This window comes from Apium graveolens, unplaced genomic scaffold, assembly GCF_009905375.1.
Source record: "Apium graveolens cultivar Ventura unplaced genomic scaffold, ASM990537v1 ctg3747, whole genome shotgun sequence".
Taxonomy (NCBI): domain Eukaryota; kingdom Viridiplantae; phylum Streptophyta; class Magnoliopsida; order Apiales; family Apiaceae; genus Apium; species Apium graveolens.
Genome location: NW_027418246.1, coordinates 85,490 through 110,122, shown reverse-complemented (window position 1 = coordinate 110,122; position 24,633 = coordinate 85,490). Strand labels below are relative to the sequence as shown.

At 33.8% G+C, this 24,633-nt stretch overlaps 3 protein-coding genes across 3 annotated transcripts; 2 read left to right on the top strand and 1 right to left on the bottom strand.

The window, feature by feature from the left end:
• Nucleotides 1-469: 469 nt before the first annotated feature.
• On the bottom strand, nucleotides 470-1,520 carry LOC141701346 (uncharacterized). The gene is made up of 2 exons (XM_074505022.1): nucleotides 1,295-1,520; nucleotides 470-1,077 (listed from the first exon to the last, which is right to left on the bottom strand). Exons 1-2 carry the CDS (start codon nucleotides 1,518-1,520, stop codon nucleotides 470-472), a joined length of 834 nt encoding a protein of 277 aa, XP_074361123.1.
• A 4,942-nt stretch (nucleotides 1,521-6,462) lies between these two features.
• Nucleotides 6,463-7,622, top strand: LOC141701345 (uncharacterized). The gene is made up of 2 exons (XM_074505021.1): nucleotides 6,463-7,280; nucleotides 7,415-7,622. The coding sequence occupies exons 1-2, from the start codon at nucleotides 6,463-6,465 to the stop codon at nucleotides 7,620-7,622; spliced, it is 1,026 nt and encodes a 341-aa protein (XP_074361122.1).
• Nucleotides 7,623-11,017: 3,395 nt separating this feature from the next.
• Nucleotides 11,018-12,339, top strand: LOC141701344 (uncharacterized). The gene is made up of 3 exons (XM_074505019.1): nucleotides 11,018-11,702; nucleotides 11,847-12,046; nucleotides 12,205-12,339. Exons 1-3 carry the CDS (start codon nucleotides 11,018-11,020, stop codon nucleotides 12,337-12,339), a joined length of 1,020 nt encoding a protein of 339 aa, XP_074361120.1.
• Nucleotides 12,340-24,633: the final 12,294 nt, after the last annotated feature.

Sequence of the window (24,633 nt, the reverse complement as noted above, 5' to 3'; positions counted from 1 at the left end):
TTTTGCTGTGGAGTGTAATGGAGCCGTAAGATGTCTCACAATTCCATTATCTTCACAAAAGTCAGAAAAACTTTGGAGTTGAACTCCCCCCCACGATCTGTTCGAAAGGACCTCTGATCCTTCGCTCTGTACCATTCTCAACTTTGGCCTTAAACTTCTTGAAGGCCTCAAACGCCTCATCCTTGCTCTTTAGCAAGTAAGCCCACATAATACGTGAATAATCATCAACAAGGAGCATGAAATAACGATTACCTGCGTGAGTGGAAGGAGTGATAGGTCCGCATATGTCACCATGAACAAGTTCAAGCACCTTACTAGATTGAGTACTTCGACTTAGTAGGAAATGGCTTTCGAGTCTGTTTCGACATTAAACAACCACTACATGTCATCTCCGGAGACACAATCTTTGGAAAACCACGAACCATGTCATTTGCTGACATCAATTCCATTGCCTTAAAATTGACATGTCCTAACCGAAAGTGCCACAACCAGCATTTTCATTTGACCTTAATAATAAGCATTTTGGTTCACCACTTTCTATAATTATCTTATACAATCGATTTGCCGATCTCTTAACTTTCATTAACAACTTTCCTTGTTTTTCATGGATCCACAAATATTCTCCATTCAAGACAACCTTATTTCCGGCTTCCGATAATTGTCCAAGACTAATTATATTGTTGCACAAGGAAGGAATGAAAAATACCTCGTGTAGTTCACGTTCCTCGCCCGTTTTACACTTCAAGCTCACAGTGCCCTTGCCTTTAATTTCAACCATCGAACCATCACCGAATTTTACTTGGCCTTTGACACATTCGTCCAGCATCTTGAATTTTGATCTCTGACCCGTCATATGGTTACTTGCACCGTTGTCAAGGTACCAGATGTCAGAATCACTGGATTTTTCACTTCCATGCAACTTCAGTTTTGGTGTGACTTTCTCTTCTTTTAGCAACATCATGTTTACATCTTTGTCATCATGTTCAGTCAATAGCAATGCAGGCTCATCATCGTCAAATTGGGCCATGTTAACTTCAGCCCTTTGAACCTTGTTACGCTTAGGTTTGTTGCACTCAACTGCGAAATGGCCATACAAATGACAGTTGAAGCACTTAACTCTAGACTTGTCTCGAACCAGTCGTCCCCCTTCTTTATTTGGAATTTCTGATTTGTGAAAATGCACCACATTTCTCTGCTATTTCTCCTTGACCATTCTTCTCGAGTCATCAACAGTTTTACCCTCGTTAGCTTCTCTTCGTGTCCATTTCCTCTTCCGTGAGAAGAAGTTGACTACCGCCCCCACCACCATTCTTGGATCCCTTCAATCTTTCCTCATGAATCTTCAGAGACCCAACAGTTTCTTCAACGGACATTTGCTCAATGTTCCCAAACTGGTCGATCATCGAGGCTATTTGTAGGAATTTTGTTGGTACGGCTCGTAACAACTTCTTTACTACATAGCTCTCCAAAACCTCTTCTCCAAGAGCTCTAATGTTTGTCACCAGACCATTGAGTTTCATACAGAACTCGTCAATGGCTCTATCTCACTCATACTCAATGACTCAAAGTCCGCCTTCAGAGTTTGTATCCTAGCCATTTTCACACGATCCGCACCGAGACACATGGTTTTAATCGCATCTCAGGCCTCTTTTGCTGTGTTTTTTCTCCGCCAGTGACAGCAAAATGTCTTCAGGTACGCCTTGGTAAATGACCGCCAATGCTACCTTGTCAGTTCTTTCTTCGACCGGTGACTTAGGGTTCTTAGGTTCAATAGCATCCCACACACCATGTGCCTGCATATTCACCTTCATCTTCATAGACCATGAAGCAATAATTACTCTTAGCCAACATCGGATAACTCAAGACCCACTCCGCCTTCTTTTATTTTGCTCGATTCCATCTCAGTAGCTTTCGACATATATTTTGGCATTCACCACGCAACCTTGCTCTGATACCAAATTCTTGAATATAAGAATGCCCTCCTGATATATATGTAAAGCTAACAGTAAGTTTGAAACGAGAAAAACAAAGTGCAGCTAAGTTCATGATATTTATTTCACTGCGGCATCACTAATATATATCGAATACAGAGATAAAACTAGATGCAAGAAAGAAGGAACTACTTTCCTATAACTACTTCCACTATCTACCATTATTCAAAGAGACTCCTAATATGACTCCACAACTATATGACCAAGTCATAACTAGCTGTTAATACAAAACAAACTAACGTAAACATAAACAAGCTTATTCAGACAAGCTTATGATTAAAGTCAACAATCTAGACCCGCGAGGAGCAACTAGAGTCTATATATAGTCTAGAACTTTGTCAGAGTCTATATGAGAGTAAACTCTTCTGAGTAGAAAAAAATATTTAATGTAAACTAAAAAAAATCAGATAAAGTAGAAGGAAAGACATGAGGGAGCTATTAATAGAAGTTGGAAATAGTAGGGTATTTCAAGTAATTTATTGAACTTATGTTTAATAGAAAAAAGTTATAATAAATATTGTTAGTTTACACTCTCTGTTTTTCATTATATTATTTTCCAAACTTATTCTAAATTCTGATTTATTTAGTTTACATAGAGTAGCTATCGATGTTTGTTCCATCCTTCATAGAGTTTCTAATTCTAATTTACATAATACAAACACGTTAAGACATCTTTGTTTTGTGTTAATTACAATTCCAAGAATTAAGAAGAAAAAACAAACATGAACATTAATTCTTATATTCATCCTTTCTTGTACAAGTAATTTTACTAATTCTGCACAAATATCACAATAATATAATAGTCATGATAAAAATATTTATTTTACCTATTACTCGGCCACCTACCCTAACTCACCCACAAAAGTGATAATCTATAAAGATATTTTATTCAAAATAATAAATAATAAAGATTCTCTCGATATTAAATTTTGAAAATAAGATGGTTGTGTCCGAACTTGGAATGATGGAATAAATTGTGGACTTAAGAGCTCCCATGAAAACTAATAAAATTTTAAGATAATTATCCATTATTTGAGTGTGTGCGTGTATAGATATATCCGATACAATTGTAGATTATTTGTGTGTGCATATTCATACGACCACACCCACATACATATATCTATATAAATATTAAATTTTATTTTTACTATTATTTGTGTATTTGTGCATCTTGATCTTGACTACTTAATTTTTGTACATGTTTGTATTTGGTGTTTAGATTGGTTGTAATGATTTACTAAGTGTACTTGATCACCTTGTTTTAACCTTGACCAATTCATTTTCGTTCAAAAGGCATGCGACAAAACAACAAAAATACTACATTTGTCATTAAAGCTCTTACAAATCAGAAATATCCAATTATTAAATTTATTGAGGACACACAACTAGATTTGTACATTACACTATCTAACCTCCCGATATTTCCCAATAAATTTGTAGATGAATTTTCTTTGTATAAATTGAATTTTTCCAAAAAGTTTGAGTGTAAGTTGGTTCAAATTGGATGAAGTGATATAGTGAAGACCAATGAACCTACATGTTACAGCCTTACAATGAGTTTTTAAGTTTATTAACGATTAATAATGAAACCATTTTTTCATTACGGATCGGAAACGTCCAACATGATGTATAAAATATATGCTTTAGCCAACATATTCAACTTTTGATCGGAAATTATGCGACTGTCTATATGGAAGGATTCTAGAGTCGTGATACTTTGAGGAAGTCAACAAGTACTATACAAATCAATATTTCAGTTGTTGGTTATTTGTGTGTATATTGTAGATTTTCATCCAGTAAATGGTACAAATTCCTAAATATTCGAATTTTATTAGAATTATATGTGTTCATACATCTTGACCTTGACGGTCTATTTTTGCGGTTTTCATATGACACACGATAAAATATGAGTTGGTAAATTTTCATTGGCTTCTACTTATTAATTTCAATGAACCCCCTGCATATACAAAAAAAACTCCACATATACATTACACATACCCTATTTATGCCCTTGTTCGAATTATATGTTCAATTTTTAGTAATGATTCAGTAATTATTGAATTTATGAGAATTTGATTATATGATATGGATTGGGGTGTAATACATAGATCAGAAATAATGAAAAGGTGTACATATTTGCTTAAGACTACTCTATCATAGACACATGAAAAAAGGTACACATAAAAACCCCAACCAAAATCAATTTTTTAATGTTCAGGAACGAGGAACAAATTGAAAATCACAATCGTGATTTAAACTATATGACATGGATTGGGTTAATAAATGATGATTTATTTAATTTTTAATAAGGTCATATAACAAGACATTGGTGCATTGATTTTATGATAATAGTTAAAATATAGAACAAAAGATCTATAGTTTGAGATGCTATATTATGGTAATTTTTTAGCTAACTAACTCTGGACAAGTTAACGACCAAAACAGAACTGATGCACACAACAAATATACAATCGTAGCTTATGTATGAAGATCATTACTAACATCACAATTGTAAGAATTAGGACGTGGAGAGGAATTTAGGAGAACAAGAAATTAACAACTAGTAAGTGTATCACATATTTTAATAAGTAAGACAAATTGATAACAATTGAAGTCATGATGGAAGATGAGATTGTTGCAGATACCAAACCGGGTTCACTTCAATTTTTCTTGGATTTCTCTGGGGTTATGTTCAATATGTTTGGTTGGTTTCCTTTTCCGTCTGGGTTTCATTGGGACTTGACTACTGGTTTGTCTTATGTAATGTGTTCCTTATTATTGAATTAAAAATTTTAGACACAAGAATTGCGTTGGCCGGTTTTTCGTGTAAAAAGGATGATAATTTTGGATATAAATTGTCTTCGTAAAAGGTATCAATAAAAAGTGGCAATAATTATAGTAAGTAGCTAGTCATACAATTGATGAATTGAAATATATCTTACCGTTTCCGTTGAGTAAATTTCAAATTTATAATTTTGGTACAATATAGTAAGATAAGTCATTTGACAACTATACTGCACAATTGTTATGTTTAAATGAACAAGGTTCCTTTGTTCGCCACCAATTACGTGTGAAAAAAATTGGATTTACTGCTTGCCTGCACCAAAAATTACTAAATGAACATACTAGTGAAGCATTGGACGATAGATTGGTCCAAGTGCCGGAAGGATACTGATGGGGAGATTTTAATCCAATCCAAGAAATAGGTTTCTAGGTGTCTTGGATTGAGAAGGATCTATGGATGCCTTTGGTATTTGCAATTGGCAGATGAAGCCTTTGAACATTTTTAACCAAAATAATGTAATGGAATGTACAAAGAGATCCATAGCCATCAGACATATAATATGCGGGCAATTATTGTGCACAACTAATATTTCGAATAATGTAGATTTTATGGAAAATTTAAGGCTCTAAGTGAATAAAATCATTGGCCAATGTACAATTTCAAATTGTATGATCAAATCTATGTTAGCTAAGTTTTTAGTATTTTTATGTATCATTGTGTACGATCAAATATATTTATTTAAAGGTAAGTACGATATGAATAAAATGAGGATCTAAGGTGTCTTCTCGAAACTATCACGCATACTATTTTATATATTATGCATGAAGCAACACACACTATTTTATGCATCATTGGATATGGAAACTGCCTTCGGCGCTATTTGTAAATTTTTGACTTTTAGGATATGGGTTGGGCTATAAGTCATTTAGTTTTTGATCTTAGTGATTTTTTTTTTGTTTGGAAATGGCTTCTGATTTTTCAAATGCAAAGCTTTCAACAAACATATCTGCATTTCAAGTATACCACGTGCATGACAATTATACAATATTAAGTTATTGTTAAATATGATGGTTATTTTAGAATTTAAATAATACATGACTCTTTAAGAAAAAAAGAGAATTACACGAAAAATATTTTAGTAAATTAACAAGATATAGAAATATTCCCTGATTTACATTTAAGCTTATAATTGTAGAATAATTATAAGCCAGATCTTTATGTAAAACAGAGTAAATTGAAAATATTAATATGTATTTATTCTTCATAAATCTCATGATTTTTCTATCAAAAAAAGAAAAAGATAAACGGTGCATATTCTCATTCTAATCAATTTCAGAATATTTCTTAAAATGTCGGGTTCACTACATTAGATATTTACCCAAGGAAGAGCCACAAGATTTAACATAGCGGTTGAGAGCAAAACCACACCAAAAAACCCTAAAAAATTTGAATAGATGCGGCCTCTCCGAAAGGTTGCGACTGGCGGGTCAAATACACCCTATATATTCACACCAAGTCTCTGCTGTAGATGAGCGCTCTTGTCTATGTTTGGTTCTTACTGCTACAAACTCTTCACATTTCCTCTTCAAATTACCCTCTAAACATTTTATTTCTGTTTCCTCTCAAGTTCCCCTCTCTTGCTCCCACATCTAATCACCTATATACACCTGTAATTCTTTTCAAGTCATGGCAATGGAGACTGAGTTTGAATTCTATGAATTTAAGCATAGGTTTGCCTTGTACGATCCAGCTTCGTATTTCGATGAAAATATTAGCGACCAGCATTTTAATCTTTACCATACCATCGACCGGACACTTTTTTATAGGCTAGTCCGTAAACTTGGTCGTAACGTTGATGAATCTATGTTTGTGGTGGCATTCTTAATCTGGCTGGAAAGAATCTGTTATAGCAAGAATGCTGTCCACAAAGTAATTTCTTGGCCATTTCATTTGATTAACCAACTTGCAAATGAGATTGCTGGTTTTTTTATGTGGATGGAGAACAAGGACGTAGGTCAAGAGTTGTTTGATCCTCGTTTGCTTCAGATGTTATGCTCTCGTGAAATCAACGTGCTCTACTTTCGGGAGAAACGGATTAAGGTCAATGAGAGTGTCAGGAATATAGTCTCTGAAGTTTGTGTGAGGGCGTTTAGAGATATACTGACAAGTGATAGTCAGTTTGTAGATGTTCATGGAGATAGGATGTGGTTTGGTTGTAACACCAATCCAGTTTTTGTGCCACGTCCTCCTTTGTACCACAATGTTGTAGGTCGGTTTCCTCAACCAGGGTTAGGTGCAAACTTGGGTCCTAGAAATTATATGGGTCACGTCCGGAATGTATTGGAAAATCCCGATGCTGATTTAAGTGAAATTTTTGGAGGAATGCAGGTGGTGGATGGTTGCCAGGATGAACCTCATGTTGCACCAGAAGATCGAACAATCTTTTTAACATTCTCCAAAGGCTACTACCTCCCTGAATCCGAAATTCGAGAATTCTTCACAAGGTATAAAATTAATTTAATATGTAATATTCATCCAGATGTATGCAAATCCATAACTATACTATATATAGTGTTGAAAATTTGTTTATGTGGTGAGTAAGTAAATATATGTTTACATGCCTTTCCTCTGTGTTCAGGATTTTTGGGGATTTTATTGAAGTCATCTACATGCAAGATGTGTCGAGTGATGAACAACCATTGTACGCTAGAATGGTTTGCCGTTCTTCTTCCATCATTCCACACATTGCTCCTCCCGGAATAAAGACAAAGTACTCCATTTATGGGAAGCAAGTCTGGGCCAAAAAGTATATCAAGAGAAGTCGCGAGTCCACTTCTGATGATTAGTAAAAAAAACATTTGAACTAGCCTTTTTTTCACCTGTTTATGTTAAAGTTGGTGGCTTGTGGTAAATGTTTCACCACTTTTTAATATTGAAAACTTGTATTTTTGAAGAAGATACATCATGTTGTTCAAATTTATTATCTTAAGAATTTTTTTCTGAAATAAATTGAATTAATTCTCATGTTGAAAGTACAAAGTTTCTCAGTAATATATTAAGCCATATAGAAAATGAGATATATGATTAATAATATTTATAACTACAATAACATATAGAAATATTTTATTAATATTATAAATTAATATAATATTGCACCATACTACGACTCTTGTTCCCCCCATGAATTCTAAATTAAAGATGCACATGAAAGGTTAACAATCATAAAAAAGATGGCCACAACATATTCTCTACATAATCAAAATTTTTACTTAATAAATAGATTTTAAAATCATAATCTAGACAACTGACGAACAACCAGAGTCTATGTATCATATCCTAGTCTAGAACATGAGTCTATGTATCATATCCTAGTCTAGAACATTGTCAGAGTCTATGTATGAGAGTAAATTATCCGAGTCTCCAGATAAGTCCTAAGTCTATATATATCATCTAACGATAATAATTAAGAAATGAATGATGTTCTGAAGGCAAATCTTAGAGATATCCTCGAATTATTTTATGTAAACGGAAAAAAATTTAGATAAAGTTGAAAGAAAGACATCCGAGGGAGCTTTTAATAGAAGTCAAAAATAGTGCGTGATTTCATGTAATTTATCAAACTTATGGTTTAATAGAAAAGAAGCTATAATAAATATTGTTAGTTAATACTTTATGTCATTCATTGTAATATTTTTCAAATTTATTCCAAATTCTGATTTAGTTTAAATAGAATAGCTATTGATGTTTTTGCCACTTTGATAGGTTTTTTAATCCTAATTTATATAATACAAACAAGGTTAGACATTTTTTTTATGTTTTTACAATAATATTAGAAGACTTAAAAAGAAAAAAAAGGCATGAAAGTTAGTTAACTTATGTCCATCATTTCTTGTACAAGTAATTCTACTAATGCTGCACAAATATCCCAATAATATACAAGTCAAGATGAAAATCAGTTATCTTACCTATTACTCGGCCACATACCTCTAACTCACCCAAAATTGTGATAATCTACAAAAACATTTTATTAAAAATAAAAAATAACGAAGATGCTCTTGACTACCGATAACAAATTTTGAAAATAAGATGGTTGTGTCCAAACTTGGAATGATGGAATAATGTGTGGACTTAGGAGCTCCGATGAAAAACTAGTAAAATTTTATTTTAGTTGTCCGTTATTTGATTATGTGCGTGTATAGATATATCCGATGCAATTGCCGATTATTTGTGTGTGTGCATATTCATACGAACACACATAGACACGCACATATATATATATATAAATTTTCAAATTTTATTTTTTACTATTATTTGTGTATTTGTGCTTATGCATCTTGACTACTTAATTTTTGCATATGTTTGTATACCGTGTTTAGTATGATTGTAACGATTTACTAGGTGTACCTAATCACCTTTTTTAATCTTGACTAGTTCATTTTCTTTCAAGAAGCGTGAGACAAAACAACAAAAAACTATAGATGTCATTGAAGCTCCTGCAAATCAGAAATATCCAATTGTCAAATTTGTTTTGTTGAGGACACACAACGCGATTTGTACACTACACTATCTAACCCCCGATATTTCCCAATCTTAAAACATTTTATTGAAAGGAGCCATAATAATTGACACCCTTATTGATTCTATTCCCCAAATTCATTTGGGCAGGAACACTCAAAACACAACTTTAACAACATAACTTTAGTCTTATTAAAACATAAAAACATTAATCGCTTCTGAATTTAGAATAGAGAAAACTTGTCTATTTTAAAACTCCGCATATACGGACAGGTTAAAACATCTAGCTGTTCTGAACATAGAATAGTGAAAGAAGTACTTGTATAATTATAAGTAATGAGTTTGATATGTAAAACATTTAACTATTTTGAAAGAAGAATTGACGAGGAATACATGCGTAAAGCTAAACATATTAACATGCAAAATATTTTACTATTATGATATTATAATAAGGGTAAAATACTTGCCTTTGGTCCTTAATAATTATGCGCACTCGCATTTAACACAACAATCTCATTCTGACATCTCATGACATCATCATATTTTATTCCCTAAGTCTCTCTATCTGCCGCTCATGTCGTTGCTACAAACCCAACATGCATTACCATTCAAATATTTTCTTTTGACTTCAACGTTTGGTCATGATAGTCTAGAACGATCTGCATCTTATAAGATACATCTTTAATCATCTACACGATAATTACTCGACAAACTCCTTTTCTAACATTCTATCTTCTATCCATACGATAGTCCACACATAATTAAAATATTTAAGCACAAGAATCTCAAATCATGTAGGCACATAATTCAAATAACACATAAACACATAATTCAAGCAACATGTAATTCAATTTTTCAATCGATTCAGTTTGGTATGTTTAAAACTGAAATCAAGCCAAAATACAACTTTTGGTAAATAGGCCACATAGAGATGTTTACAAAATAAGCGACCATTCGACACAAAAGGATTTAGGTCTCGAAAGTATTTTTAATGGAAGCCGAATATTTTTTAGATTCTAGATGCGTTTGTTTTGTACTAAACAGACAAACAGTCTATTTATTATGAAGAACATAAGAATAATTCAAATAATAATAATATTAATTTATTATTTAATACCTTTATATATTTTTAAAAACTCAAAATATTTTTCAAAATATTATTTGATTTAATTATAAATAATTCATTTACCTATTTATTAATAAAACCAATTATTTAAGAATTCAATCAACCCATTTAGATTAATAAATAATTAACTAGAATAAATTAGAAATAATTTAATCAAATTAATAAAGCAAACAATTTTTGGAATTTAAAAACAATTCAGTTTAATTATTAAAAAAATTAATTGAATAAAATATTAGATTTAAAAAAGAATTTCAAGAATTTTTAATAAATCATAAACTATAACCAGTTTTTAGGAAAAAGTGTTTGTTTCTTATGGATCGAAACGTTGTCAACTCCGAGTCACCGAGAACACAAGACCCGCAGGTAAAACAACAGATTCTCACGAAGGTCGATAGTCCGGCGAGGCCCCAATTGGGACGAAAATAACTCGAATTCTATGATTTTTCAGTTGGGTTTCGTTCTAAACTGAAAAAACTCGTATTAATTCATAACATCACTAAACGATCAACCGATCGTAATTTTCGATAAAAAAATTGAACATCACATTCGATTTTCGGCCAAACTCGACGCCACGGAAAATCTGAACCACCATTGACGAAAATGAAGGTGAATATGCAAGCACACGACATCTGGAAGGCAGTGGAGCTTGCAGATCCAAAGGTTGCAGCTGAGGAAAAGAAAGATAGGTTGGCTTTGGCAGCCATCTATCAATCCATTCCGGAGGACATCTTATTGTCAGTGGCTGTTAAGAATACGACAAAAGAAACATGGGATGCCATCAAAATGATGTTCCTAGGTTCCGATCGCGTAAGACAGACCAAGGTGCAGACCTTCAAGTCAGAGTTTGCGGTGCTTAGCATGAAGGAGACAAAAACTATCGGTGAGTTCTGTATGATGTTAAACGACCTGGTAACCAATATACGAGCGTTGGGTGAAATTGTTGAAAAAGGTTTTGTGGTGAAGAAGCTGTTGAGGGCTGTACCTTCTAGGTTTCTGCAAATAACCTCTGCAATGGAGCAATTTGGAAAGTTGAATGAGATGTCAATAGAGGAGGCCGTGGGATCATTAAAGGCGCATGAGGAAAAAACTCGTGGCCAAACAGAGAAGCTTGGAAATCAATTACTCTTGACTGAGGATGAGTGGGCAAAGCGAGAAACAAATGGAGGGCAACTATTGTTAACCAAGGAGGAATGGTTAAAGAGAACAAGTACAGGAGGAACTGATAGTTCACAAAACCAGAAATTTCGAGGAGGGTCTAAGGGATTACATGGTGTGAGAGAAACAAGTAAGGTAAAATGTTTTAATTGTCACAACTATGGACATTTTGCTATAACTTGTCGTAAACCACAACGAGGTAGGGAGACAAATCAAGAGGTGAACTTATCACAAATCCATGATAATGAACCTGCTTTGCTTATGGTGAAATAAGAAAAAGTAGAAGAACGAACACTCTTGTTGAATGAGAAAGATGTTCGACCAAAGTTAAGCAAAGATTTTGATATGCAAACTGAATCCAACTTGTTGTATTTGGATAACGGAGCTAGTAACCATATGACGGGGTTACGATCGAAATTCAAGGAATTGGATGAAAGTATCACAGGTCAAGTGAAATTTGGGGATGGTTCGTTGGTACATATGAAAAGGAAAGGCTGCTCATGAAGGTTAGAAGATCTACAAATCGGCTTTACAAGATCATAATGGAATCAAGCAAAGGTAGTTGCATGCTGTCACAATTGAAAGATCCAGAGTGGTTATGGCACTTACGTCTTGGCCATGTAAATTTTCAGGCAATTAAACTAATGTCTAAGAATAACATGGCATATGGGATACCTAAATTGTTGAATCCAAAGGAGATGTGTACCGGCTGTTTGATGTCGAAGCAGGCAAGGGGATTGTTTCCGAGCAAGGAAAACTTTTTATGAAAAGAAACCATTGGAATTGATCCATGGAGATCTTTGTGAACCAATTACTCCAGCCACATTGGGAGGTAACAAATATTTTTTACTTCTTGTTGATGATTTTAGTAAAATGATGTGGACCTATATGCTAAGAAGCAAATACAAAGTCTTAGAAGCGTTCAAAAAAATTAGAGTGATGATTGAGAAAGAAAAGGAAAACAAGATGAAGAAACTAAGAACAGATAGAGGAGCGGAGTTTTGCTCTAACCAGTTCAAATAATTTTATGAGGACATGTGCATTATACGATATTTTACTGCACCCTACACACCCCAACAAAACGGGGTTGTAGAGCGCAGATATCGTACCGTTGTAGCTATGGCACACCGTTTTTTGAAGGAGATGAGACTGCCTTTAACGTTGTGGGGGGAAGCTGTAAGGCACACGATATATGTGCTGAACAGATTACCTACAAGAGCTCTGACAAGGAAAACTCTTCGCGAAGCATGGACAGGAGAGAAGCCTGATGTGTCATACATTCGAGTTTTTGGGTGTGTCGCTCATATGAAAGTACAAAGTGGGCATACAACGAAATTAGAGGACCGAAGTAAAATGGTTATTTACCTTGGTAGAGAACCCGGGACTAAGGCTTCACGGTTGTATGATCCAATTAGTGGAAAAATACTAGTTAGACGTGATGTTGTGTTCGAAGAAAATAGAGTTTGGCAGTGGGAAAATAAAGGAAAAGAAGGTGAACAACTGGGTGGAACCTTTTCGGTAGCTGTTGAAAATGTAACAGGGGTTACCGAAGAATTCAGTGAAGGTTCAAGCTTCTCTGGTAATGGAACAGTAGGGAATGGTGCCAGCATCTCTAGTAACGAAACGGAGGGGAACAGTGAAAGTGGTGCAACAATGAGTAACATTCTATCAAGTATCAGTCCATTAAGCTCAAATACTGATGAAATCAGTACATCATCAGGTGACAGCAATCAACCCATTAAATTTCATTTACTTGATGAGATTTATAATGAAACACAGGAAATTGAACTCAAAGATGATCTATTGTTGCTGGGAATTGAAGAACCTACAGATTACAAACAAGTCTGCTACTGCAGCAGCATGCCAAAGAGTGTGGTTACGAAATCTATTAACACAAATAACTGACATGAAGGCTGGAGCCGTGGTGATCTACATTGACAACCGATCAGTAATAGACTTAGCTAAAAATCCTGTATTTCACGGACGTAGTAAACACATTGATATACAGTATCATTTTATTCGGGAATGCGTAGAGCGTGGTGAAATTATTATGAAGCATGTTCGAAGTGAGGAGCAATGAGCAGATGTGCTAACTAATCCTATGACAATGATTAAGTTCGAAAGGATGCGTGAATTACTTGGAATCAGAAACTTGCAGAAAGGAGTTTTGATTACTGGGAGATTTGTTGAAAATAATCTAAACTCTATATGGTTTATTTGTTTATTTGCATTGGTGTCTGGTAAACGTATTTTTCTGTGTTTTGAATAAGTCAGTTTATTTAGCTATTTTGTAGGAGCAGTTGAGTAGTTGTAGGTGGTGGAGTACTGATAGGAGTTGTTCCTGTTTTATAGGAGTAGTAGTTCTTTTTTCATTATATGTATGCATTGAGTCTGTAGTAATAACTTAACTTTTATTATTATCAAAGTTCAGCAACAAGTTTATCTCTGCAAATACTCGTGTGTATTGTTCAGATATCTGGGAATAGTGTGTGCATAGTGTGTGTGTGTTTATACTGTTAAACTACATCTTCTTCCTATTTTTTCTAAATTATAGTTTACGTTATCCTAGTGCCTTACTATTGCTTGTTCCACTATTTTGATAATTATTTTCATTTATCTTTTTGATGTATTATTCAATCACGAAGCTAATTATAGTGATCGCGTAGATTAAATGGATTTTGGGGTATTAATTTCTTCTACTATTAGATGATTGCTCTAAAAGTTGAAACTTTTGGAGAAACACATTATTGTTTCTGTGGTGAACTATTAGGAGTGTCCTGTTGAAACTTGGAAATCATTTTCATCAGTAATGGTTTATCCCTGTTTCTCAGATGAATTTCTGGTTGAGCTCACATTATTGTAATCTCACCCGGTGCTTTCCAGTACAGTATTAAAAATTGCTCAATATCATTTATGCTAGTGTTACATTTGTACGTATCTATTAGAAGTGATTTAACAATCCTTTTAAATAAGGGCACTTGTTCAGGTAAAGAAAGTGGTAGAAGTTTAAATGCTATACTACTTAAGAAGAGGAAAATAAATATATTTTGTATAACTATTTTTTAATAAATTCATTTAATTAAAGATTTTATCAAAGCATTTAGATTAATAAATATATAATTAAAACAAATTATAAATAATTTAATCAAATTATAATTTGAAATTAATAAAGTAAACAATTTCTGGAATTTAAAAAATATTCAGTTTAATTATTAAAAAATTAAACTATTAAATAAAATATTAGATTTGAAAACAATTTTTTTGAATTTTTAATAAATCAGAAATCAAAAACAATTTTTAGGAAAAAGTCTTTGGTTCTTGTGGATCAAAACAAGGTCGACTCTAGGTTAGAAAATCGGAACAACTCTTGGTCACTAAGAACATAAGACACTCCGGTAAAACTACAGATTTTGGCGAGGCTCCCATTGTGATGAAAATAACTCTAGAACAATAGAAACTGATTTTAGGGGATTTCCTTATTTTTAAAACAATTTTTTTCCTATCATCTAAAAATATATATGAATTTTAATTAATTAAAAACTATTTATATTTACATAATAATAGTCCTAAAAATATTTGGGGTCTAACTATACCACTTAATAAAAATATTTTGCCCAAAATTAACTAGGGGGAATAATTAATTCTCAAATAATTATAAAAATTATGTCAAAGTTCCCTAAAAATTATGAATTTTCAAAATATGCAATAATATAAATTTGGAATTCCCATGATTTTATAAACATAAAACTACAAATTTTGTGGGATTTGACTTGTCGGTTCGGTTCTGGTCTGATAACTTTTAAGAACTCAAAATATTTTATGAATTTAAAATAAACTACGAATTTTTTTTATAAAATATGCTAATGCACGCAAAATGATGCAGATCCATGTTAACATAATTAATTTCCGATAGCAATTAAGCGCATTTTGACACGTAACAAATATCCGAAAAATAACAATACTTGAAAATGTTAACATGTATCTAAATAATTGAAATAGTGACTAATCTGGGCACACATTATACATACCATTTTTTAAATTATGAAAAACGGTTATTTTAGAATTTATATAATTGAATGACTCTTTGAGAAAAAAGAGAACTACACGAATTTTTTTTAGTAAGGTAAAAAGATAAAGATATATTCTCTGCTTTACATTTAAGTTTGTCTTGTAGAATAATTATCAACCAAATCTTTATATAAACAAAATAATTTTAAAATATTAACATGTATTTATTCTTCATAAATTTTATAATTTTTTCATGAAAAAGAAAACTATAAATGCATATTATCATTCCAATCAATTTCAGAATATTTCTTGCAATGCACTTCACTACATTACAAATTTGCCAAAAGGAACATCCATTGCATAGCCGTTTGGGAGAAAACCCTACAAAAAAGCCCTAAAAATTTTGGTAGCATGTGGTAAATGTTTCACCACTGTTTAATATTGAAAACCTGTATTTTTCAAGCATATAAATCAAGTTGTTCAAGTCTATTATCTTAAGAATTTTTTATATGAAATAAATTGAATTATTAGTCTCATGTTGAAAGCACATAGTTACTCGTAATAAATCAACCCATATATATAAAATGAGATATGATAAGTAATATTTATAACGAGAATAACATATAGAAAATTTTGATTAATATTATAAATTAGTATAATACTGTACAATACCAGGACTCTTTTTCCTACCATGAATTCTAATTTAAAGATACACACTAACGGTTAACAAACATAAGAAAGATGTCCACAACATATTATCCACATAATCAAAGTTTTTACTTAATAAATATATTTTAAAATCATAATCTATCTTGAATATAAGAATGCCCTCCTGATATATATGTAAAGCTAACAGTAAGTTTGAAACGAGAAAAACAAAGTGCAGCTAAGTTCATGATATTTATTTTACTGCGGCATCACTAATATATATCGAATACAGAGATAAAACTAGATGCAAGAAAGAAGGAACTACTTTCCTATAACTACTCCACTATCTACCATTATTCAAAGAGACTCCTAATATGACTCCACAACTATATGACCAAGTCATAACTAGCTGTTAATACAAAACAAACTAACGTAAACATAAACAAGCTTATTCAGACAAGCTTATTATTAAAGTCAACAATCTCCCCCATAATCTAAGCTTGTTGAGTTAACTCTTTCACTCCCAACAGCTTCCTCATGCGTTCAAACTTCACTGTCGTGAGCGCCTTGGTTAGAATGTCATCCTTCTGGTTTTCTGTTGCCACATGCTTCACCACTATTTCACCGCGATCAACACACTCTCGTATAAAGTGATAACGTATATCGATATGTTTGCTACGATCATGAAACATCGGATTCTTAGCCAAGTCTATGGCTGATTTATTATCGACATACAACGTGACTGGACCAACCTTTCATCAGTAATCTGACTCAGCAAATTCCGTAACCAAATTCCCTGACATGCTGCTGCTGTCGCAGCCATGAACTCGGCTTCACACGAAGATAGAGCCACACATTTCTGTTTCTGAGACATCCAGGTAATTAGACTATCGTTTAGATAAAAAGCCACTCCACCAGTGCTTTTCTGATCTTCTATATTACCCGCCAAATCACTATCGGAATATCCTGTCAAAACATTATTGTTATTCTCTCTTGAGTATACCAATCCATAATCTAACGTTCCCTTAATGTACCTGAGAACTCGTTTTGCTGCATTCATATGCATTACAGTGGGATGCTCCATAAATCGACTGATAATGCCCACAGCAAAAGCTATGTCCGGTCGAGTATGTACTAAGTATCTCAAACCTCCGATCATGCTTGTAAATTGAGTCACATCGACCAATTTACCACCTTCATCCTTCGTGATTTGTTCTTTAGGATCTAATGGATACTTTGTAGGATTGCAATCCGACAACCCCGCCTTTTCAAGAATTTTATGAGCATAAGCTGACTGTTTTAGCTTGATAAATCTGTTTCCCTGTTCAACCTCTATTCCCAAATAATATGTGAGTTTGCCGAGATCACTGATGTCAAATTATTTGTTCATCTCCTGCTTGAACTCCTCGATAATACTGATACTAGTCCCTGTAATCAAAAGATCATCAGCATAAACGCCAACTACCAGAATATTACCTTCAATTTTCCTTGTATACACAGCGTGTTCATATGGGCATCTCTGAAATCCAAGTCTCTCCAGACACTTGTTTAGCTTCGAATACCATGCACGAGGGGCTTGCCGAAGACCATACAGTGCCTTGAGGAGTTTGTACACCTTTGATTCCTGGCCTTTTCTTTCAAAACCCTCCGGTTGCATCACATAGACTTCCTCGCATATCTTCCTGTTTAAAAACGCTGTCTTCACATCCATATGATGCACCTGCCATGATTTTTTTGCAGCAAGGGCCAACAACATACGCACTGTTTCGAGCCTTGTAACAGGTGCATATATTTCGTCATAATCAACGCCATGTTCCTGTGTGTAACCCTTTGCCACAAGTCGAGCTTTATGCTTCACTACATTACCACTTGCATCTCGCTTCAATTTGAATATCCACTTTAACCCGATGACTTTGTTCCCCTTTGGAAGTTCTGTCAGTTCTCATGTCCTGTTTTTTTCTATAGAATTGATTTCGTTTTTCATAGCCTGTCTCCAACACTTTTCTTTGTTTGCCTGACCAAAATTAACAGGTTCTTCGACTCCCATGAGTAATAGCTCCTCCTGCAGCTCAATAGGTTCTGTGTTGTTATAAATTTCAGTGACATTTCTATATTTTTTAGGCTCTATACTTCCATCAACATTTTCATCCTCAAAGTCTAGCTCTTCTCTTCGTTCTTCCCTCACAGGACTTTCATAACCATCACTTTCTCTCTGAGTTGTTTCGTCGTTCTCTTTTCCTCCCAACACAATCAACTTTTCTTGTTGCAACTACTCTTCTCCGTTTTGTCCTTCCCATGGCCATGCTTCAGTTTCTACAAAAATAACATCTCGACTGACTAACACCGTGTTGCTTTCTGGGTTATACAGCCTGTACGCCTTTGTTCCTGGCTCTTTGCCTAAATTCACAACTTTCAAGCTTCGATCATCTAGCTTCTTAGTCAGCTTATCTTGCACTTTCATGTAAGCTTTACATCCAAACACCTTGATGTGCCCAATATTGGGTTTTTCATTTTTCCAGGCTTCATACGGAGTCACCCCTGACAGTGCTCGAGTGGGCAACCTGTTTAACACGTAGACAACGTGACGCACTACCTCACCCCAGAAGTTTGCCGGCATATGCAAATTTCAAGTAACTTCTCAGCATCTCAACGACAGTACGGTTCCTACGCTCCACCACGCCATTTTGCTGTGGAGTGTATGGAGCCGTAAGATGTCTCACAATTCCATTATCTTCACAAAAGTCAGAAAAAACTTTGGAGTTGAACTCCCCCCCACGATCTGTTCGAAAGACTCTGATCCTTCGCTCTGTACCATTCTAAACTTTGGCCTTAAACTTCTTGAAGGCCTCAAACGCCTCATCCTTGCTCTTTAGCAAGTAAGCCCACATAATACGTGAATAATCATCAACAAGGAGCATGAAATAACGATTACCTGCATGAGTGGAAGGAGTGATAGGTCCACATATGTCACCATGAACAAGTTCAAGCACCTTACTAGCTGAGTACTTCGACTTAGTAGGAAATGGCTTTCGAGTCTGTTTCGACATTAAACAACCACTACATGTCATCTCCGGAGACACAATCTTTGGAAAACCACGAACCATGTCATTTGCTGACATCAATTCCATTACCTTAAAATTGACATGTCCTAACCGAAAGTGCCACAACCAAGCATTTTCATTTGACCTTGACAATAAGCATTTTGGTTTACCACTTTCTATAATTATCTTATACAATCGATTTGTCGATCTCTTAACTTTCATTAACAACTTTCCTTGTTTTTCATGGATCCACAAATATTCTCCATTCAAGACAACCTTATTTCCGGCTTCCGATAATTGTCCAAGACTAATTATATTGTTGCACAAGGAAGGAATGAAAAATACCTCGTGTAGTTCACGTTCCTCGCCCGTTTTACACTTCAAGCTCACAGTGCCCTTGCCTTTAATTTCAACCATCGAACCATCACCGAATTTTACTTGGCCTTTGACACATTCGTCCAACATCTTGAATTTTGATCTCTGACCCGTCATATGGTTACTTGCACCGTTGTCAAGGTACCGGATGTCAGAATCACTGGATTTTTCACTTCCATGCAACTTCAGTTTTGGTGTGACTTTCTCTTCTTTTAGCAACATCATGTTTACATCTTTGTCATCATGTTCAGTCAATAGCAATGCAGGCTCATCATCGTCAAATTGGGCCATGTTAACTTCAGCCCTTTGAACCTTGTTACGCTTAGGTTTGTTGCACTCAACTGCGAAATGGCCATACAAATGACAGTTGAAGCACTTAACTCTAGACTTGTCTCGAACCAGTCGTCCCCCTTCTTTATTTGGAATTTTCTGATTTGTGAAAACGCCACCACTTTCTCTGCTATTTCTCCTTGACCATTCTTCTCGAGTCATCAACAGTTTACCCTCGTTAGCTTCTCTTCGTGTCCATTCCTCTTCCGTGAGAAGAAGTTGACTACCGCCCCCACCACCATTCTTGGATCCCTTCAATCTTTCCTCATGAATCTTCAAGGACCCAACAGTTTCTTCAACGGACATTTGCTCAATGTTCCCAAACGGTTCGATCATCGAGGCTATTTATAGGAATTTTGTTGGTACAGCTCGTAACAACTTCTTTACTACATAGCTCTCCGAAACCTCTTCTCCAAGAGCTCTAATGTTTGTCACCAGACCATTGAGTTTCATACAGAACTCGTCAATTGGCTCTATCTCACTCATACTCAATGACTCAAAGTCCGCCTTCAGAGTTTGTATCCTAGCCATTTTCACACGATCCGCACCGAGACACATGGTTTTAATCGCATCCCAGGCCTCTTTTGCTGTGTTTTTCTCCGCCAGTGACAGCAAAATGTCTTCAGGTACGCCTTGGTAAATGACCGCCAATGCTACCTTGTCAGTTCTTTCTTCGACCGGTGACTTAGGGTTCTTAGGTTCAATAGCATCCCACACACCATGTGCCTGCATATTCACCTTCATCTTCATAGACCATGAAGCATAATTACTCTTAGCCAACATCGGATAACTCAGACCCACTCCGCCTTCTTTTATTTTGCTCGATTCCATCTCAGTAGCTTTCGGCATATATTTTGGCATTCACCACGCAACCTTGCTCTGATACCAAATTCTTGAATATAAGAATGCCCTCCTGATATATATGTAAAGCTAACAGTAAGTTTGAAACGAGAAAAACAAAGTGCAGCTAAGTTCATGATATTTATTTTACTGCGGCATCACTAATATATATCGAATACAGAGATAAAACTAGATGCAAGAAAGAAGGAACTACTTTCCTATAACTACTCCACTATCTACCATTATTCAAAGAGACTCCTAATATGACTCCACAACTATATGACCAAGTCATAACTAGCTGTTAATACAAAACAAACTAACGTAAACATAAACAAGCTTATTCAGACAAGCTTATGATTAAAGTCAACAATCTAGACCCGCGAGGAGCAACTAGAGTCTATATATAGTCTAGAACTTTGTCAGAGTCTATATATGAGAGTAAACTCTTCTGAGTAGAAAAAAATATTTAATGTAAACTAAAAAAAATCAGATAAAGTAGAAGGAAAGACATGAGGGAGCTATCAATAGAAGTTGGAAATAGTAGGGTATTTCAAGTAATTTATTGAACTTATGTTTAATAGAAAAAAGTTATAATAAATATTGTTAGTTTACACTCTCTGTTTTTCATTATATTATTTTCCAAACTTATTCTAAATTCTGATTTATTTAGTTTACATAGAGTAGCTATTGATGTTTGTTCCATCCTTCATAGAGTTTCTAATTCTAATTTATATAATACAAACACGTTAAGACATCTTTGTTTTGTGTTAATTACAATTCCAAGAATTAAGAAGAAAAAACAAACATGAACATTAATTCTTATATTTATCCTTTCTTGTACAAGTAATTTTACTAATTCTGCACAAATATCACAATAATATAATAGTCATGATAAAAATATTTATTTTACCTATTACTCGGCCACCTACCCTAACTCACCCACAAAAGTGATAATCTATAAAGATATTTTATTCAAAATAATAAATAATAAAGATTCTCTCGATATTAAATTTTGAAAATAAGATGGTTGTGTCCGAACTTGGAATGATGGAATAAATTGTGGACTTAGGAGCTCCCATGAAAACTAATAAAATTTTAAGATAGTTGTCCATTATTTGAGTGTGTGCGTGTATAGATATATCCGATACAATTGTAGATTATTTGTGTGTGCATATTCATACGAACACACCCACATACATATATCTATATAAATATTAAATTTTATTTTTACTATTATTTGTGTATTTGTGCATCTTGATCTTGACTACTTAATTTTTGTACATGTTTGTATTTGGTGTTTAGATTGGTTGTAATGATTTACTAAGTGTACTTGATCACCTTATTTTAACCTTGACCAATTCATTTTCGTTCAAAAGGCATGCGACAAAACAACAAAAATACTACATTTGTCATTAAAGCTCTTGCAAATCAGAAATATCCAATTATTAAATTTATTGAGGACACACAACTAGATTTGTACATTACACTATCTAACCTCCCGATATTTCCCAATAAATTTGTAGATGAATTTTCTTTGTATAAATTGAATTTTTCCAAAAAGTTTGAGTGTAAGTTGGTTCAAATTGGATGAAGTGATATAGTGAAGACCAATGAACCTACATGTTACAGCCTTACAATGAGTTTTTAAGTTTATTAACGGTTAATAATGAAACCATTTTTTCATTACGGATCGGAAACGTCCAACATGATGTATAAAATATATGCTTTAGCCAACATATTCAACTTTTGATCGGAAATTATGCGACTGTCTATATGGAAGGATTCTAGAGTCGTGATACTTTGAGGAAGTCAACAAGTACTATACAAATCAATATTTCAGTTGTTGGTTATTTTTGTGTATATTGTAGATTTTCATCCAGTAAATGGTACAAATTCCTAAATATTCGAATTTTATTAGAATTATATGTGTTCATACATCTTGACCTTGACGGTCTATTTTTGCGGTTTTCATATGACACACGATAAAATATGAGTTGGTAAATTTTCATTGGCTTCTACTTATTAATTTCAATGAACCCCCTGCATATACAAAAAAAAACTCCACATATACATTACACATACCCTATTTATGCCCTTGTTCGAATTATATGTTCAATTTTTTAGTAATGATTCAGTAATTGTTGAATTTATGAGAATTTGATTATATGATATGGATTGGGGTGTAATACATAGATCAGAAATAATGAAAAGGTGTACATATTTGCTTAAGACTACTCTATGATAGACACATGAAAAAAGGTACACATAAAAACCCCAACCAAAATCAATTTTTTAATGTTCAGGAACGAGGAACAAATTGAAAATCACAATCGTGATTTAAACTATATGACATGGATTGGGTTAATAAATGATGATTTATTTAATTTTTAATAAGGTCATATAACAAGACATTGGTGCATTGATTTTATGATAATAGTTAAAATATAGAACAAAAGATCTATAGTTTGAGATGCTATATTATGGTAATTTTTTAGCTAACTAACTCTGGACAAGTTAACGACCAAAACACAACTGATGCACACAACAAATATACAATCGTAGCTTATGTATGAAGATCATTACTAACATCACAATTGTAAGAATTAGGACGTGGAGAGGAATTTAGGAGAACAAGAAATTAACAACTAGTAAGTGTATCACATATTTTAATAAGTAAGACAAATTGATAACAATTGAAGTCATGATGGAAGATGAGATTGTTGCAGATACCAAACCGGGTTCACTTCAATTTTTCTTGGATTTCTCTGGGGTTGTGTTCAATATGTTTGGTTGGTTTCCTTTTCCGTCTGGGTTTCATTGGGACTTGACTACTGGTTTGTCTTATGTAATGTGTTCCTTATTATTGAATTAAAAATTTTAGACACCAGAATTGCGTTGGCCGGTTTTTCGTGTAAAAAGGATGATAATTTTGGATATAAGTTGTCTTCGTAAAAGATATCAATAAAAAGTGGCAATAATTATAGTAAGTAGCTAGTCATACAATTGATGAATTGAAATATATTTTACCGTTTCCGTTGAGTAAATTTCAAATTTATAATTTTGGTACAATATAGTAAGATAAGTCATTTGACAACTATACTGCACAATTATTATGTTTAAATGAACAAGGTTCCTTTGTTCGCCACCAATTACTGTGAAAAAAATTGGATTTACTGCTTGCCTGCACCAAAAATTACTAAATGAACATACTAGTGAAGCATTGGACGATAGATTGGTCCAAGTGCCGGAAGGATACTGATGGGGAGATTTTAATCCAATCCAAGAAATAGGTTTCTAGGTGTCTTGGATTGAGAAGGATCTATGGATGCCTTTGGTATTTGCAATTGGCAGATGAAGCCTTTGAACATTTTTAACCAAAATAATGTAATGGAATGTACAAAGAGATCCATAGCCATCAGACATATAATATGCGGGCAATTATTGTGCACAACTAATATTTCGAATAATGTAGATTTTATGGAAAATTTAAGGCTCTAAGTGAATAAAATCATTGGCCAATGTACAATTTCAAATTGTATGATCAAATCTATGTTAGCTAAGTTTTTAGTATTTTTATGTATCATTGTGTACGATCAAATATATTTATTTAAAGGTAAGTACGATATGAATAAAATGAGGATCTAAGGTGTCTTCTCGAAACTATCACGCATACTATTTTATATATTATGCATGAAGCAACACACACTATTTTATGCATCATTGGATATGGAAACTGCCTTCAGCGCTATTTGTAAATTTTTGACTTTTAGGATATGGGTTGGGCTATAAGTCATTTAGTTTTTTATCTTAGTGATTTTT